This window comes from Chrysemys picta, chromosome 2, assembly GCF_011386835.1.
Source record: "Chrysemys picta bellii isolate R12L10 chromosome 2, ASM1138683v2, whole genome shotgun sequence".
Classification (NCBI taxonomy): Eukaryota; Metazoa; Chordata; order Testudines; family Emydidae; genus Chrysemys; species Chrysemys picta.
Window position 1 is genome coordinate 56787464 of NC_088792.1, and position 18766 is coordinate 56806229.

The 18766-nt window shown below is 37.0% G+C and overlaps 1 protein-coding gene across 3 annotated transcripts in view; it reads right to left on the reverse strand.

Annotated features, from left to right (window-relative positions):
* The window catches only part of AGMO (alkylglycerol monooxygenase), a 261159-nt gene that overhangs the window by 134159 nt on the left and 108234 nt on the right, over positions 1–18766 (reverse strand). For all 3 annotated transcript variants that reach the window (XM_005306643.5, XM_065583183.1, XM_065583185.1), the window contains exons 6-8: positions 1966–2032; positions 270–335; positions 98–177 (exon numbers count right to left, since the gene is read on the reverse strand). In XM_005306643.5, coding sequence (XP_005306700.2) covers positions 98–177; positions 270–335; positions 1966–2032 — 213 coding nt within the window. The remainder of the gene's footprint in view (positions 1–97; positions 178–269; positions 336–1965; positions 2033–18766) is intronic.

Consider the following 18766-nt stretch of genomic DNA (forward strand, 5'->3'; position numbering starts at 1 on the left):
ACAGTATAGTTTGCCTCCAGTCTCTCAAAAATGTACATTTCTTTTGAATATAAGTTCATGTTAAAATATATAAGTTTAATAAGAAAAAATACATTACCTGGACCTTGAAAGGTTCAAATGTATTTATTGGGTGTGTTAGGCCATATATAACTTTATCATTTTCTGCTACAAATGTTCCTGGAAGGAGGAAAAATAATCAAGCTTAAGAGCATAGAACTTCCTATTTGCAACATTAATTAACATTAGCAACAGCAATTTATTTCACTTACCAAAAATTCTGTCCCAAATAATGAGGGTACCACCATAATTTTTGTCAATGCAGTAAGGATTTCTGCCTATAAAAAAAAATATTCAGTGTAATTAGGAAAAATCTGTGAATTCTACAAACTTCAACTGAAGTAGTGAATCGCTATTGTAAGTCTGATTTTCTTACCTACTAACCGAGATAGGAGGTGGCTAACCTTCCACTGTTAACCAGCTATAACTTTTCTAATGCCTTACATCTGACTACGAAAATATAGCTCAGGGTAAAAACATATTCATCATTATTGCAACTTACCTGAAGTCAATGGAATTATGCCTGGGGTGGATTTAACCCAACATGTATGTACATACAAAAGTTAAAAAACAAACAAACAAACAGAAAAATCACCAAAAATAATCCACATTGTAGCTAACAAGATATATGCCAAATATACACAAAATATGTACAATGATCTCATGAATGACTTCCTGTTGCCTCCTGTACACCTCCTATATTATAGGCCTGATCTCGCCACCCACTTAAATCATGAGGAGCTCTGCTAATGACTTAATTGTGAGCAGGATCAATGTATCTATCTAGTACAGGGCTCCACATCTTTAAGTTTTCTGCATGTGCAAGTAGTCCCATTAAAGTCAATGAGCTAAATTCTGCCCTCAATTACCCCAACTGGATTACTCTGGTGAAGTCAATGGAGTTAAACCTGTGCATCACTTGTGTAAACCTGATTAGACTCAGGGCGAATAGGCTCACTCTGGATTTATAGCAGTGAAAATGAGACCACAGTTTGAACTGTCAATACTTATGCAAATTTGCAGGATTGGACACTTACAGAACCCACCCTTTTAAATATCTGTACAGTGCCATAAACACTTAACACATGGCTATAATAAATAGCTACAACATCCGCTGTACATTTAGCTATATTTGAGCGTGGTTCAAATTAGTATATTAAGTTTCTCCATCTCCCTGTTATTGTTCTACTTATTATCTCTGCTCTTTACAAGATACTCAGTGAATGAGCCTTGCAAGTTGCCCAGTGGATGAGCCAGGGGCACCTCTGGAGCCCCGCTTCATTCACTGCACATCTCCCAACACTCTTTAATATGCCATTAAATTAACCAATCACATATGTACACTACAGCCTACCCTTACTCTGAATATTGCTGAAAATTATCAAATAAGTAATATCAGTTGTATTGAACATGTGCAAAATGGGCTTTTCAATAATGCAATAGAATGAAAACTGGAACAGCCAAATGCAGTTCTTCTAAAACAGGGCCAATTCTATGCTGATATTGAGTGTTTGACTTTAAGGTGCAAGAACAGTTGAAAATGGGTTACCATATTTATTTATTTTTAACAATGGAGAGAGAAAGATTTGCTATTCCCATCACACTTCTCATATTCACAAATGCTGAATTGTTTTGCACAAACTGTCCACAGTAATTCACATTTGGACAGAAACCAATCTGAAAAATGTCAGTCTGACACGTAAATGTTTTGAAGTTATAACTCACTGATAAAAGGTTTTAATAAAAGTCCTTATGAAACTTTAGAGTGATTATTACTGTTCTCCCTATAATGTTTTTTTTTTAAAAACACCAGTCGCATTTCCTCCTTTCTGTACATTTTAAATATAATATAAATAATGACAGTTAGAAAACAAACAATGGAAAATCAGACAACCTGGTATTGCTTACCATGGTGAACTCTGTGGTGACTGGGAGTATTAAGAATCAGCTCCAGAGGTCCAAGGGTGTTAACTACCTTTAAACAAAATTATCTTGTAAATAAATTGGCATGGACTGTGTAAAATCAAGCAAATAGAGGAGGAAACATTGGCAGAGGGGAGACACATAAGGAAGCTAATTTTCCCTTACAAAGAGAACTGCATCTGGGAAGGTTTTTACATAAAGGAACACTGTACAAGTTAACATAACTTACTAAACCTGTTATATTCTATTGTCAACTACTACATAATAGGAATTTTTATGAAACTTGTGTATAGTAAAAGCACCATAATGCAAACTACAATTGGGATTGTTTTCTATGCTTAATCATTTAATATATAAAATAAATTGCTGGCCTATTTAAATTTTATTACATTGCTCATATTTCCATAGGGCTCTATTCATACATTTGCTACCTGTTCATATAGCCTTTGTCACCAGAGCCCCTCAGAGACTAAACGTAGTCTAGGCTGCAAAATCACCTCCATTAGAGCCCTTTCCAGAAACGCTCACTCCCGTAAGTAAACCTACTCATCATCTGAGGAGAATGTATCAATCTTCAGAGCACATTCCAAAATAATACCTGTTTTCCATGACTGATCATTTGACATTGTGATTACTCACCATTAGCAAAAAAAACCCAAACCCACCAAGTAAAGCTTCCTAGAACCTAGGAAATGTGAAGAGCAGAATCTGTCATGTCATCCTTTATGGATGTTTTCTGTGTGAACCTAATTACTGTATTTCATGCTTAAACACTACAACAATCGGTGCTCTGTAATATCTTCAAAATGATGGAGATGATAGAATCCAGATAAGATAGGGAGGCAGGCAGTCATTGCCCATGAGAGTAGATACCCTCATTTCAATGGGTCTAACTGGGTAAGGTTTGCATGTAAGGTTACAGGATCAGCCCCTTAAACTTGAAGGGCACCCCAATTCTGCTTACAGCCATTGCACCTGTGTAAGTGAAGATAAAATTCTGCTCAAAATGCATCAACTAAAGTTTTGCAGACAGATTTCATCCTCCATCAGGAGAATGTCCACATGGGAAGAAGAGAATCACTTTATACTTATTTGTCTCTCCCTGGCTGAATATGTGGTGTAAAAATAAACACCAACAAAAACTGCTGTTGGCCAATGAATAGATTGGGTGTGGTATACAGCCAAAATTAAAGCAGTGTGGAAACTGGCAGATTGGTTCAGGTGAAGAACACTCTAACTTTACTGTTTTTTATCTGTCACAGCCTCCCCCTCCCCACCCCCCGGAGTTGTGAGGGGAAGTTCTGCATATGAAGGCTGGAATACTAAAGAGTTTTTTATTATTTTATATTCACAAGCCAAGGACAATATAAGCAGGCACATTTGAATTTCCAAATGCTGTCTCCAAATAATTTCAAGCCTGAAAAGACCACCTAAGGGTGAGAAACAATTAATCATTCAGGCTAGCTCTGTTTCCATCCTCTCTCAAGCAGCAAATCCCACTGTTTCAAACTATGTGACTCACATAGTTTGAAACAGTGGGATTTGCTCACATAATGTGAGATCTGACCACTAAATTAATATAATCTGAGTCAAAGAACTGGCTTGCGCTTCAGTCCAACACCTGAAAGATAAGCAATTTATCTACTAGACCACACCTAACTATGACCCCCTTAGTTTCAATATGATTTTAACTAAATATTTAAATATACATTTTTTTAAGCCAAACTTAGAGTACCGTAGTGGGGAGCACAATGCAATGGGTTAGTGGTTTCAACTCTCAGTCTACAGGTAGGTTATAACAAGTCATTGACAGCGTAGATACCTTCACAGTTTTTAATGTCCAATTGATTAAATCTGTACACAAAAATTGCTAATAAAATTTATCCTCTGAAAGGTTGAACTGTACCTAAGTGTGCTGAAGTAACACTCCATGTCTTCTCTCTCCCAGGGAATCTCAGGAATATGAGTAACATTTTAAATAAATACATTTGACTAATGTTAATGAGAGTATTTTCTTTGGAAAATGCAATCTCTCATGATAATAACCCTAAGCTGTAGAACAGTCTTTCTTGAGCAATGACATTTGCAAGTTTGCATTGTTAATGCTTTAGAGTACCATTCTTCAATTTATTACTCAACCACACTCACCTCTACTGCAGAGAAACAGTAGTGACACACTGATGAAAATATTCTCTAAGATTGCAATCACAAGTGTTCTATTTTCAACCTGAAAAGCTCTTGGAAGATTTGCAGACCCCGACCTAACAAATGTCTGACATGTTGAAAGTAGCAAAACATAAACCCAAGTTTCTGCCAAGATACAACGAAAAATACATTTTCACCTAATATCTAGAAGCAAATTTTAGAAACTTAATTTGCTTTAAGTGATATTTCTACCTCTTTTTAATAGTAAGAATTCTTACTACATAATAAAATTACAATTACTTTATAAATATTATCCTCATGTACACTATATAGGGCTCTATTCCAGCGGAAAAACACACATCTGGAAAGCTCATTTTTCAAGGTTCCTGTAGTCGTGCATGGCAAAGAAGCCAGACATTTTTGCTGAATCGGATTCTAAGAGTCAAATCTTGCCATCCTTACTCAGGCAAAACTCCCAGGGGCAGATCCTTGGGTGGAGTAAACTGTTTAGTTATGGAGCTTTGATAATTTACACAGTCTGAGGATCTGTCTCCCGCTTCACCAGATGAGGTCAAGGAGAGTTTCACTTCAGTGAGGATAAAAGGATTTAACTTTACATGAATAAACGTCCCCCAATCTTAAACATGAACACATCAAGTTATAATGATCTCCTCGAAAATGAAGCAGGCAACAAACACGAGAGGAGGAATATGTGAACCAGTAACAGTTACTTCACCTGTACAACAGGGGTAGTGTAATGTCTCTTTAGCAAAACCTTCAGCTCCTAGCACAGACATATTGCCACATCTTGATTCTGTACAGTTATGCCCCTTGTAAGACATTGATTGCTATTGCTAATACCAGTGGCAATAATCCCTTGTGCTCGTGTTATGGCTCTACCCCGCTGTAAAGGTAAAACTGTTGGTCTATCCCAATCACTAGAGTTGGCTGAAACTTTAAATACTTTTTTTTCAAAAATGGCCTTTTAAAATAATTTTTTTCACACACAAAAATTGCCAGTCTTGTTTTTTTCACAAAAAACATCATTCAAAGATGTTCAAATTTATTTATATTTTTGAATTTAAAGTGTTACTGTAATGATTATCAATTTTTTTCATTTACCATAAATAGGATTTTCAGTAAACAAAAGATTTCAATATTGTTGTAGCCATATTGGTCCCAGGCTATTAGGGAGACAAGGTGGGTGAGGTAATATCTTTTATTGGACTACCTTCTGTTGGTGAGAGAGACAAGCTTTCGAGCTTACACAGAGCTGAAGAAGAGCGGTGTGTAAACTCTAAAGCTTGTCTCTCTCACCAACAGAAGTTGGTCCAATAAAAGATATGACCTCTTCCACCTTGTCTCTCTAAAAGATTTCAATAACATTTAAGTTTTTTATTTAAAGACGTACTTTTTTTAAGTGGTCGCTTTCAAACACTGAAAAATTTGGAATTTTTTTGTGAAAATAGATTTTCATTTTTCAATCTGCTCTATCAGTCATAAATGAGACAACTAGAATTTGCCCCAAAATTTCATTTTATTTAAAAGAAAAATGTTTTTCCATGAAAGAACTTAAAAAAAAAAAAACATTTGTAAGGAAAAAGGATGGATGCAGCACAAGCAATTTTTTTGGTCTTTGATCTCTGCCTTTGAAAATTCATAATTTCTAAGTGTCAAAAGATTAGATGATACTAAAAAGAAACTTAAGGATGTAGTATATGGGGGAGAGAAAGTGTGTGCACACGCATGTGTGTGGGAGAGTGTATCTAAGTGTTAGTGAGTATATATAAAACATGCCAGTTCACACATAAGGGTGTATATATAAAGCAAGCCTGTTCTCTGCAACAACCTTTTGCAGCTACTTTGGAAATGCAGCAAAACAATAGCTACTAATATGTTAAATAAAGTCCAATATGTTGTCCAACTGTGACCTCATCCCTATTTTGAACAAAATGGCTGTTTTCTTATGCCTGTGTTTGCCTTCTATGCACAACCACCTACTGTTCTAAATCAAGTTCTGTCTACAATTTTTCCTCCCTGAATTAGCACACCATGTGCACCTCAATTCCCCTATCAGCGACCCATAGATGAACTGCAGGATTCCAATAAAAGTTCATTTTGCTTGTTACTTTGTTTGTTTTTTAAAAACCCACAGCCACAGAAAAGTCTCGTTTGACAGTCCTCTTGCAAATAGACTTTAGAAATAACCTGCTTATGAGCCAAATGCACAGGTATCTTAAATGTGCCACTTACAAAAGCTCCATTCAGAATTCTTCACAAAACATGTATTCTGCATCTGATTTCTTTTTAACAGAGTACCTCTCCGTTATTGTGCTTAGCTAGTGCTACACAATGTAATAGAATTACAATTAAAATATTTTAAAGTAATTCCCCAACACCAGTTTAATACACTTGACAGGTTCCAAGCTGTATCCTGAGAAAGTCCTTCCATGTATTATTAATCAAAATGTATTGGCAGTGAAATAAAGCTATGGTACATAACTGGAAATATATAATTTTTATATAGGAACATATTTATATAAAGATGTTTCCTTTGTGACAGCAAAACCTAGAGTAGAGGAAAAGAACATAAATGCAGCAACCTCTCTTGTGGCATGTAAGCACCTCCATTTGCGGTCTCAAGGTTTGTCAGCACCAAGGGAAATCTTTATTGCCTGGTACCTGCACCACTTCAATGCAGTTCTTGTTTAAATAATGAGAAAAAATCGTGACATGAAATCCAAGGGAAACTTTACATCTTGTGTAACAACTCCTCCTGTCACCACTACAACATGAATCTTTATTTCAGCTCTATTTCGACCTGAATGTTAGAAAAAAAAATGTAGACTGAGTAAAACAGGCAATGTTACAGTAAAACCATTTGTGAAGAAAGGGAATTTTCACCGTAAGGCTAGGAGAGAGTGCTTATAACTCAGTGATGGTTCAATTACCCCAGCATTACTGACCTACAGACAGAAGGGGTCAAATTCATCTTTGGTTCAATGCCACTGCTGTCAGGGAAATTACACCATGGATGAATTTGAACCTAGGATTAGCTCATTTGCTGGGCTAACTGGTACTCAAGCACTTATTACTAGCAATTTCCTCACCAAAATCAAGATGATCAGGATTATTATTTGTAGATGAATTTACATTTGAGACCATCTGGTGAGGAAACGTTAAAATAAAAAAAAATAATTGCATTCCCCACTAACACTGTTGTGTTAATTCAAGACAACACACCCATGTATTTATACAGATGGCCTTCGTGACCATATTTGCCATGTGAAATCTCTACAGGGAAGCTAGGGAAAGGCAGAACTCCTAGGATATGCGCTCGTCTGCCCAGTTTCACACTTTGAAATCCTCGGCAAACCCTGATTTATACACCGCCAACTGTTTTCCTATCTGATTAGGCAGTTTTCTACTCCAGTAAGCATGTAATATGGAGGTAGCCAAATTTCCACACTGAGGAGTGAAAAAACAATATTTATAGTTTGGAAATAAAACAAGCTGAAGGAATCAGGCCTGTTGGGATCATAAAGAGTTTCATAGGGGGTGAATTTCTGATAAATCTGTATTGTGGAAGGAGGTGAAAGCCTAGCTTTAATGGATAGTCAGGCTTAGGGTATGTTTATATAATAAACACACAGGCTTCAGAAATGTGTTTATAATAAATTATCTTGAAGGCAGATTGTTGTCACTCATAGTTGTTTTACCTCTCAACCAGGAGGTCAAGGTTTGAATCAAGTTGGCATCTGATGTGAATATTTCAGTTAACACTTTCAATAGGGGATTCTACTTCTCTTTGGAAAAAAATGACTAATCCAGCCTTCTCTTAAGGGCAGATGAGCGTGTAAGTGTGTGTGTGTTATTTCAATCAATATAACCAACTAAAATGACAGAAAACCTACATGAATTGGTCATTTTAAGTGGAGCAACTAAGGGAGAGAGCGAGCACATGGGAACAGTCACTTTTTCAGTACTACCCCTCCTCAGCTTAATGAACACATCACGTGAAATGTGAAAGACGTACTTATTGGCTTTATGTACACTCAAGAAAGTGTTTCCTTCCAATATGATTAGGTGCTCTAGACACCTCTGACACAGCTTAAAAACGCCCACATCAGACTAAGGTTCCAACCTAACTAAAGTGCAGTCCTTTGCACTTCGTATTTCTGTGTGGGACAGTATAATCTGGGACTTGCACTGGCAGCCCATTATAAAGGGAGTGCCTTTAAGGTCCTTATTTGGACTTAAACCCCTAACTAATATAAGCACAGTCTCCTTGAAGGACTATCTGCTATCTTGTGTCTCATGGCAAGAACTAAGATTGTCTCATAAAACTATATCAAGAGGACAGAAGGTGGAGTTTTTCTGGCAAGGACTTGGCCCTCTACCTTTCTCTCCCATGGTATATCTGTTGTAGCCACAACAGCAGTAAATCTTTATATAGTATACTTGCAGTGGAAAAGCAATGTCTTTTTAGTTACTTTCACAGTTTTATGTGGACAGATGGTTGTTTTATTTATCATATCCTGGGAAATGGGTTACTGGGGATTTGTTTTGTTGCATCCAGGATTTATTGAGATGTGATACCATTTTCATTAAGTAATGGTGTTAGTTATATTTGGCCAGGCATCTAAAAAGCCTTTTGGAGATGGACACCATGGGAAAGCTTTTTGAAAGTCACTAATGATTTTGGGGGTCTCAGTTTTTGGGTGACCAGATGGAGACGCTGTAAAGAAACTGGATTTTCAGAAACTGTTCCTCTGAAAGTCAGGGCCCTCTAAGGTTCCTCAAGTTGGGCACCTGAAAACTGAGAGTACCAAAATCCCCAGTCACTTTTGAAATTCTTGGCCCCTGTAAGTGAACGTGGCAGATTTTGTAAGAAGCTGAGCATTTGCAACACCATTCAGCGTAATGTGATTGACAGGTGCTCAACACTTCTCAGAATTTGTCTGATAGTTATGACTTATTATTACACTTCCTTCATTGACTGCATAATTTTTGTACACGATAAGAAGCACACACATTTTATTACTCTCAATGACCCAGGCTTCATTCCCCCGAATTACCTGATAGTACAGTAACCAAAAGGAAGATGAAAAGCACCCAGATGTTAATGGGGCCCCTCCACTTCACAGAGGTCTCTTTATGGAAAATTAATATAACATTATAGTGCTGAATTTAGTGTATATTGATGTAAGGATTTCTGCACAGAGCCTGTTGCTTTCCCTCTTATCTCTTACACTGGTTATTGCTGTCATTAAAAAAAAAAGTATTGAATTCAAGAGACCAAACTCCAAACCCTGGTAAAAGAAAATATGTTCCCATATTAATTGCATTGTACATTGTCAATCTAACTTTACTCTCATTCAGCTCAAAACAAGAATCAGTTTTTGAAAAAAGGCGTTCATTAGAGTTGGTTGGACATTTCCAGTTGTTTTGCCACAGGGACTTTGGAACTTTTTTAGTTTTCTATTGTTTTTGTTTTTTTCTACCATAAGCTGCAAAGTTAAAAAAATGTGTTTTTTTGAAAACCAAATAAATTTTAGTTTTAGTTTTTCTTCCTCTGGCTTTTTTGCCCCTTTAACTTCCCCTCTTTTCCTTTTTTTCCCTACTTTTTTCCCATTAGCAAATTGGATAAAGCAAAAAGGGAGAGAAGGGGGGAGGGCAGGAGAAAAGTAAGAAATAAATAAATAAAACAAAAAAAAACAGTTCTTGATAAATTTTAGTAGTTTGAAAAATGATAAATTTCCATTTTTATCATTTTTCCAGTTTGTTGAAAAAAATCACAAAATGGGTTGTGAGTTCAATCCTTGAAGGGGCCACTTGGGGATCTGGGGCAAAATCAGTACTTGGTCCTGCTAGTGAAGGCAGGGGGCTGGACTCGATGACCTTTCAAGGTCCCTTCCAGTTCTAGGAGATGGGATATCTCCATTAATTAATTATTATTATTACCTGTGAACTATCTTGGTAGTTTGAATGGCCCACTGAAAAGAGATCACAAACTGTCCACTCACTTTCATCAAAGCCCATGTAGTAGAGGGGCCTGTCAGAGCCCAGCCTGCTTCAACTATAAAAGAGACGCCTCGGGCCTGATCCTTTCATCTTAGGTCTGTTTAAATTTTAACAGGGAAGATCTAAGCCATAGGACTGAGGTCTTCAGGTAGTTACCCGGGTTATCCTGGAACTCTTATGGAAAAACTCTAACAGACTCTACACGTGAACTGCTTATTGGAATTTAACCAATTGAACTGATTCCAGAGAGACTTTACAAGCCAGCAGATATAACACCACTGCTATAACCCTGATCTATGAACACTGAAAGTCATGTATATATATATTGATCTTTTAACCATTTAGAACTCTCTTCTTTTTTTTTCCCTTTTATTCATAAAGCTTAGATTTAGTATTAAGGATTGGCTGTAAGCGTGTATTTGGGTAAGATCTGAAATGTTCATGACCTGGGGGGTAATGTGCTTGATACTTCGGGATTGGAAAAACTTGATTTACGGTGAATAGGGTTTTAATAACTTCTTACTATATTAGACTTGGTTGCCTAGATGGGAGCCAATGGCTGGAATGCCTAAAGGAGACTGTATTTGGCTTCTTGTTAACCACTGTAATATTACAGAATCTCTTTTGTTACTGGCTTGGTGAATCTAATTATAGAATAAACCACCAGTCTGGGGGATTGTCTGCACTATTTCTTGCAGTCTGCCCTGAGTGTGGCATTCTCAGTGTGGTCCATCCATGCACCAAGGTCACAATGGTAATTAGTTTAATGTGCACTTGTTTGTTAAACTAATTTCCTGATGTTTTAAAAGATTACACAAAACAACACAATTCCAAAATATTTACAGCAACTACAGCGTGATGTGGCGTGTTTATAAGAGGCCCAGTTAAATCATTTGGATCAATAAGGGTGAGAGAGATACAACTTTAATCATCAAACTATAATAATGTCAATGTTTTCAGGCTCTAAATGACAGATACCATTAAATTATTCCAATCTTAGTGACATTCTTTGTCTATATCTGGTTTCTGTTGAGCATACCAAACAGAACTAGGCACCCTATTTGCAGGACTTTCTTGTCCCAGGTCTTGAATTGTGGAGAAACAGGGACTTTCCCCCATGCTAAAGGAACTAACTTATTGAGACCAGACAAGAAGGAGAGCTCTTTTTACTAATTGTTCACCACTTGCTAGTGAAGGCAGGGGGCTTCATATTTCCAATTAGTAGCTAAATTTTATTCTTATACAATCTTAATTACACAAAAGTTATCAGATTGATCCTTGGAATTTATCATTCTCTTACTAATACTAAAATGTGTGGCCTTTTCAGGTGACAAGATGGAAACTGTCAAGTTAACAATGATATCTAAAATGTTGTTACAAATAACACTTTGGATTATTGTATGCAGTGGTGTTGTAACTATGTTGGTCCCAGGATATTAGAAAGACAAGATGAATGAGGTAATATCTTTTATTGGACCAACTTCAGCTGTTGAGAGAGACGAGCTTTCAAGCTACACAGATATTACCTCACCCACATTGTTACTTTAGATTATTTTTCACTGTTTATGTCGTACTTACTTTTTGAATTTTGCATATTTCTCAACTTACACAATAAAACAGCCAAGGCAATTTCACTTTTGTTTTTAGTCAGTTTCATTCAATACCACTTGAAGGCCATGAACCTGTGAAGATTTATGCACATGCTTAACTTTACTCACTGTCGGCAGTACCATTAACTTCACTGGGACAAACCACACTGCATAGAGTTAAGACTTGTCCACACTTGAAAGTTAGTTTGGATTAAGGAAGGGTGTGAATTAAAAGTGCAATAGCTATTCCTGACTAGCTCCATGTGTGAACAAGCCCTAAGGCACATGCATAAGCCTTTGCAAGTTCATGCCCTCAGATTCTTACCTATTAGCATGGAACTTCAGTTTTGGGATTGCAAACATGACTGGGGAATTTTTATTATTATTTCATAGGAAATAGTTTTTTTAAATGGAAACATTTGTGTTAGCCTAATGTTTTGTCAAAGCAATATTTGTTTTTATTTATTTATTTAGCAAACACATTTCTGGATCAATCTGACGTGACAGTATTCCTTTAAGAAACTGATTACTTAAAACAATACTTCAGATATGAATTATTAGTGATATATATGTCTGTTCGTGAAATCATTCTGCATATAAAATTTCCATTGACTTCAGTGGGAGTATCACAGACACAGTGGATAAGTTTCAGAGTAGCAGCCGTGTTAGTCTGTATCTGCAAAAAGAATAGGAATACTTGTGGCACCTTAGAGACTAACAAATTTATTAGAGCTTTCGTGGACTACAGCCCACTTCTTCGGATGCATATATATATCTCCTCAATATTTATTCCACTCTATATGCATCCGAAGAAGTGGGCTGTAGTCCACGAAAGCTTATGCTATAATAAATTTGTTAGTCTCTAAGGTGCCACAAGTACTCCTGTTCTTTTTACAGTGGATAAGGAATGTATAAATATGAAAAATAAAATTCACAAAGAAATATTTAAGTGATCACATTGACTGGGATCTAGGGATCAATAAATGAGTAATTTTTCTAATATCCGATGTTTTGTTACTGTTTTTCCATATGCTATTGCTGACTTCCAAGTCAGATGTTATGATTCTTTTATGTGTTGACCATTAGAACTGTGTCCCAGATAGGTTTCCTGAGATATCATAACCAATGTCTGCTTGCTTTAAACATACACCTCTCTCTCACACACACACAAACTTTCAGCAATTACATGGTAACTACTGGGTTGTTTGGTGTAAGATTGTACTTCCTTTACCTAGCAGTGTGTATTTACCTTTGATCTGGGGGGTTGTTGACCATATATTGTAATTTATTTTGGATTTAGAACTGTAAGAAAGTATTCCTGAATCTGGGCCAAGTTTCTTTTCATTTCAGACTGAAATGAGAGTTTACCCATGCAAGAATTTCAGGATTTTACCACAGCTGTGCACCTGTACTCAAACAAGTTATATACTATTCAGAGCTAGAATAATCAGCAAGGGACATGGGGCTGGAGTTACTCAGGAGGCATACACATTAGCACATGCAGAACATGCCTACAGGCCCTGCTTTAGCACACCATCTCCTCTCGGCCCAAATAGAGCACATGCAGAAATACTATGGAATAGTCTATTGCAGATTTCAAGGGAACCATAACTATTCCCTCTGGCTGCAGTTCTTTTGGTGTATTCATAGGTGCAAACACTGGCTACAATTTGGCCCCTGGAGAATAGAAAAGCACTAGAAGACATACTGTAGAGAACAATGCTACAGTGCCAGGCAGGTGGCCTAGATGACCTGAAAAAAATTCAGTTTTACAGCACAAATTTGCATACTGGAAAATATCAGCAAAATACAAAATACTTCAATTTGAAAATGCCCCTATGATGCTTTATGGGAGTTATAATTTAGGTGTTTCATGCTCCAATTCTCCTCTACAAGCCCTGGCTGAACTGCATTTCCCGTAAAGCACCATGGTCTCCCCTCTTGGAGAGGAGAAGTCGTGCTTCATGGGAGTCCCCGGTAATGGTGCATCATAGGAGATATAGCCCAGTAGGGTGGTGTGGCCCTTCAGGGACAATGGGGACATGAGGTACCTCAATTACAACTCCCATGAGGCACTACAGCAGCATTTCCAAATCAAAACATTTTGTTTTTTGATGTAAATATTTCAGTTTGGGGCTGAAAGAGTTCAGTTTTCAGGTATTTATTTTTTCAACAAAAGGCAAAATTTTGTACAGAAAGCAAATACTTTTGCCAAAATAAAATTGTTTAGTCAAATTTCCTGTGAAAAACAGTTTTGACAGAACATTTTCAACGGATAAGTCCATTTCTAATTTCTATCAGTCTATGATTACATTTTTAATCATCATTGTTGAACAACCCTAGACTTTTCTGCCACTCCGAGGGCTTGTGTGCAAGGGTCTTACACAGTCACAACTAGTTCCCTGCTCCCCCCCCAGCTCCAAGGCAGGAAGTCATCAATCGATTCACAGATTCCATGGCCAGAAGGGACTCCTATGATCATCTTGTCTGGCCTCCTGTATAACACAGGCCATAGAACTTCCTCAAAATAATTCCTACATTACATCATTTACAAAAACATCCAATCTTGATTTAAAAATTGTCAGTGATGGAGAATCCACCACTACCCTTGGTAAATTGTTCCAATGGTTAATTACTCTCACTGTTATTTCCATTCTAAATATGTCTAGCTTCAACTTCCAGCCATTGGATTGTGTTAGATCTTTCTCTGCTAGACTGATGAGCCCATTATTAAATATTTGTTCCCCATGTAAATACTTGCAGGCTGTAATCAAGTCACCCCTTAACCTTCTCTCTGTTATTTACAACTGGCAAATACCAGTAGCAGATTGCATCCCTTCCATGGCAGCCGGCACAGGGCAGAGTCAAGACCCTTGCCATGCGTGGGCCTCTCTCCACCCACCTGAAGCCAGTAGCAATGGCCCCATAAGTTTTCATTTCCCCCTCATGCAGACCAATGATGCAAGAAGACAGCACAGAGGACTAAGAGACGCCTTAGGCAATTTTACTTCCACGCTGGGCTGTGTGGAGCAACTCACAATCTTTCCCCAAATTAGCAAATTAAGCAGAAACTAATGCAAGTCAAAGATCAAACAGGCAAAGAATAATGTGTCACCACAATTACTATTAACAGGGATTAGTTCAGTTGCTGCTTTTCAAATACCATTTGACATCCCCGGAGTTACAGCTAAACCCACAAAAACTAGCTTCTGCATTCCACAGTCAGGTTATAAACAGGACTAATTTATTGGCTCAATTAAAGGCATAATGGAAGGATATGGTTTTATGTGAACCTTCTGAATCACCTGTGAAAATAAACTGAAATAAAGTATTTCTGTCTCTTAGTAGCTGGACAAACATTTTATGGCTATTGAAAAGTTACATTTTAATGCTTTTGGACCAAGGTAATTTCATTTTACTCTCTTCATTTCAGGAGAGAATGGTTTAATTGGATAGGCATTTCTACCAATTCATTAAGGAATGAATCTTAATCTTACTGAATAGTTTCTCCATTGACTTAAATGGAGCTAGATTGGGCCCTCTTTTTTCTTGACTCATTTTACCTATTCTTATTCAACATTACAAAAATGTATTTTCATTCTTTCAGCATTTGTCTTTAACATCTGTTAATGAATACTGGTTTAAATGCACTATTATGAGATTTATTTCAGAATCCAAGGAATGTGAGTGCCATCTATCTATTTACAAAGGGCTTCGTTAGGGACTTTCTGATAGCATTTCAGACAAGCATGCATATGTGATTTAACCTTGCAATAGAGATAACCCTCTGAAAAGAGATTCTTGTAATGGAAATACACAATTGAATATAAATATATAGTTCACATCTGTCACAGAGCAACATCTGAATAAAATTACCTCAATTTCTGTCACTGTAACACCTGTACCCTTTCTTTATAAACAGGAAGAATCCTTTATTCATTGTAACAGCCCATTATGATTTTGGTACGAGGGTTGTTTTTTTTATTGTAACTAGCTGAACAGTTTAATATAGTCTTCAGATTTATAATGCTTAAAAAACTATAGGTATTTTACATAAAAGGCCAAATGTAAGTGCCTACCTAATAGGTTGGAGGACTATGGACAGGAAATCGGGGGGCTGAGCTAGTCCAGTTGGGATGCAAAGAGTGGACACTTTTAACCCTCGGGACTTTATATGTTGTTTTCACAGAAATACACGATCTGCATGATTTAAAATAAAATAGATCCTGTTTGCTCTTCTGGTGGGAAAGCTGGACAGAAACTAGTACTACAGATAAGGAGAAAGTTGAAAGTGATGATGTTGACAGCAACCTCATTTATCAGGTGATGTAATAATGGAAACACTAAGTTCAAGTTTGGGGAAGCGTTGGAGTTTGTCCTTCAGCTATAAACATTTGCTCCAGACTGAAACGTGGCATACAAAGTCTCAGTGCAGAAGGATCTCTTCTCTATTTTTTTTTTAATTACTGAATTTGAAAATAGACATTTAATTCTTTGTAAGTTATAAAAAAACCTCCCATCAGAAGTCAGTTTCCTTCTTCTCTCCTATTACTCAAAAATCATTTCAGTTTTGTTTTTTGACTAAAGATGAAATTGTTTGTCTTTAGTGCACAACCTGTACTAATATTTAGTGCATAACCTAAACTAATCTTTCAAAAGATTAGTGGAACAAAACAGTATCAACAGATTGGACATATTTTGTTTTTCTTAAGGAGAAACAGCTAATATGTATGAACAAGAATTTTAACATTAAGATTTCATAGTATTTTTGTGCGTGTCTACTTAAGACCTAATCGTGCCTTTGCAGACATTTATGCGTAATGTCTCTAAAAGCAAACTTTGGACTTGATAGTAGGGTGACCAGTTGTCCCGTTTTTATAGGGACAGTCCCGATTTTGGGGTCTTTTTCTTATATAGGCACCTATTACTCCCCACCCCCGTCTGGAACTTTCACATTTGCTGTCTGGTCACCCTACTTGATAGGGATGTGCTCTACATTGGAAAATTGAAATGTTACAATTTGCACTGGTGGAACAACAATGGTATATTAAGAGTACACTAACCCTGTAGTTTTATGTGTACATGTGACTACCCACCAGACTCCTTCCAACCACTCCAGAAGAATTCCATGGGGATTACTTATCCCACAGTTCCCAGTATGGCTACTTGCAGCAGGTGCTTTATAGAATCATAGCTGGCAAACAATAACTTTGTAATGAGAGGCCTGTACTCTCATTAGGCTCTGCATTCAGATGCAAAACCATGAGAAGATGGGGCTCTGCAAGGACACATCTGTTTGTTCATAGAGTTCTTATTGCAGTATCGGGACCTAAATTCATACTATATAATAAATCTTCTCATATAATTATATTCTATGTAAGATAGTTAGAATGGGTAAAAAAACAACAATTTTTCATGAAGATTCATGAAAATTATGTATAAAATATAACAAAAATCAAAAATGTAAAAATAAATCAGCTCTAATAATTAACATTTTATCACTAGTTAAGTCTATTATTACAGTTGTCACATAATTCAATATAGCAGGTAAAATACAAACAGTTTAACAAATTATTGGCTACAATTTCCTTCCTAATTATTTATAATTGGCTGCCAGCCCCATTGGCATAATCCAATATTGCTTCCAATTGTGTCTGCTCTGGTTGAAGATATGTGCATGTAGCCCCAAGTACTCTGCCTTTGTACCCCCTGCTGTGTGAGTGTTTCAGATCCCCCCACTCCATGCCTGCTCCTCAGAGGATACAAATCTGCTCTCACATGGAGAGCACTGGACTTTTAGTTCAAGCCATAGCAGCTCATGCTTTCAGCTCTGGAGATCCCTTGTTCAATCCCCAGTTTGTCAGACACAAAGGTGGCTGTCACACCTTCATATTGTCTCTGCAGAGGCTTCCTAGGTCAAGCCTCTTCCTCCAATCAAATGTAGTCCTGTCACCCAGGAACAGATTACAATGAGCACTGACACATGTGGGTGTCAGTGCTTGAGAAAGAGAGCAAATTGTTCTCTATTTGGGGGGATGGTTTGTTAAATGTTTTTCCTGTGAAGTTTCTTGTTTTTCAAAATACACAAAATACTTTTCTCTTTTTGTTTCTTGACGAGGAACCAGAGACAGGCACAGCATTATAATATAGCAACGGGAGAACCAACTGAAATGTTTCAGCTGCCACCCTCGTCCTTGTTCTCTAAACTAGCACTGCAATGGTGCACTGACCCAACAGTGTCTGACACCATGTTTAGCTTTGCTCAGTGCAGTACCAACAATGGCTGAATCTCTGCATGTTTGGTAGTAATTCTGTGGGTGTAACTGGCATCATAAGGGTTTTGCAAGACCAAAGTTCTCTAGCACAGACAAGTGTAGACATATAGAGCTCCCTCAGCTCTGGCCAATGTCAGGAAGAATTCAGAGCACTCCAAGCCTCACAGAAATAGCACCTTGCAGGATCATGCCCATAGTGCGTGTTCACAGCAATTACAGCAACATCTTAACAATATCATCATAGTTATAAATGAAGGAGACAATAGTCCATTGGTTACTGCATTTTCCCCTCCCTTTTTCTGTCTTGTCTGTTAAGGTCTTCAGGCCAGGGACTGTGTTTGTCTATTACCTAGCATAACAGGGCTGTGAACAAAGCTGATACTAAATGTAATACAAGTTATGAATTATTATTAATTATTGTTATTATTAATAGTATCAATAATATATATATTAAACAAATCCAAGTATTTAAACAAAGAACTGTGACCATTCCAAAGGATTAACTAATTTTCTAGTTCTCAATAATCTACTAATAAGGGGTCTAATTATTAATTAAGAGTGAAATTCACTCCTGTGCAGAGCGCCAACACAAGGCCAATGCACCATATACATCCCTCTTAAATCCTATTAAGGGTTTAAGGGTTTAGTGGGACTTAAGTGATGCACAGACCTCTCAATTTCATTTTGAGTACTTAAGAAACAAAATGCAGCACAAGTACTGAGCCATGTGACTAATACAGTTCTATGGAATGC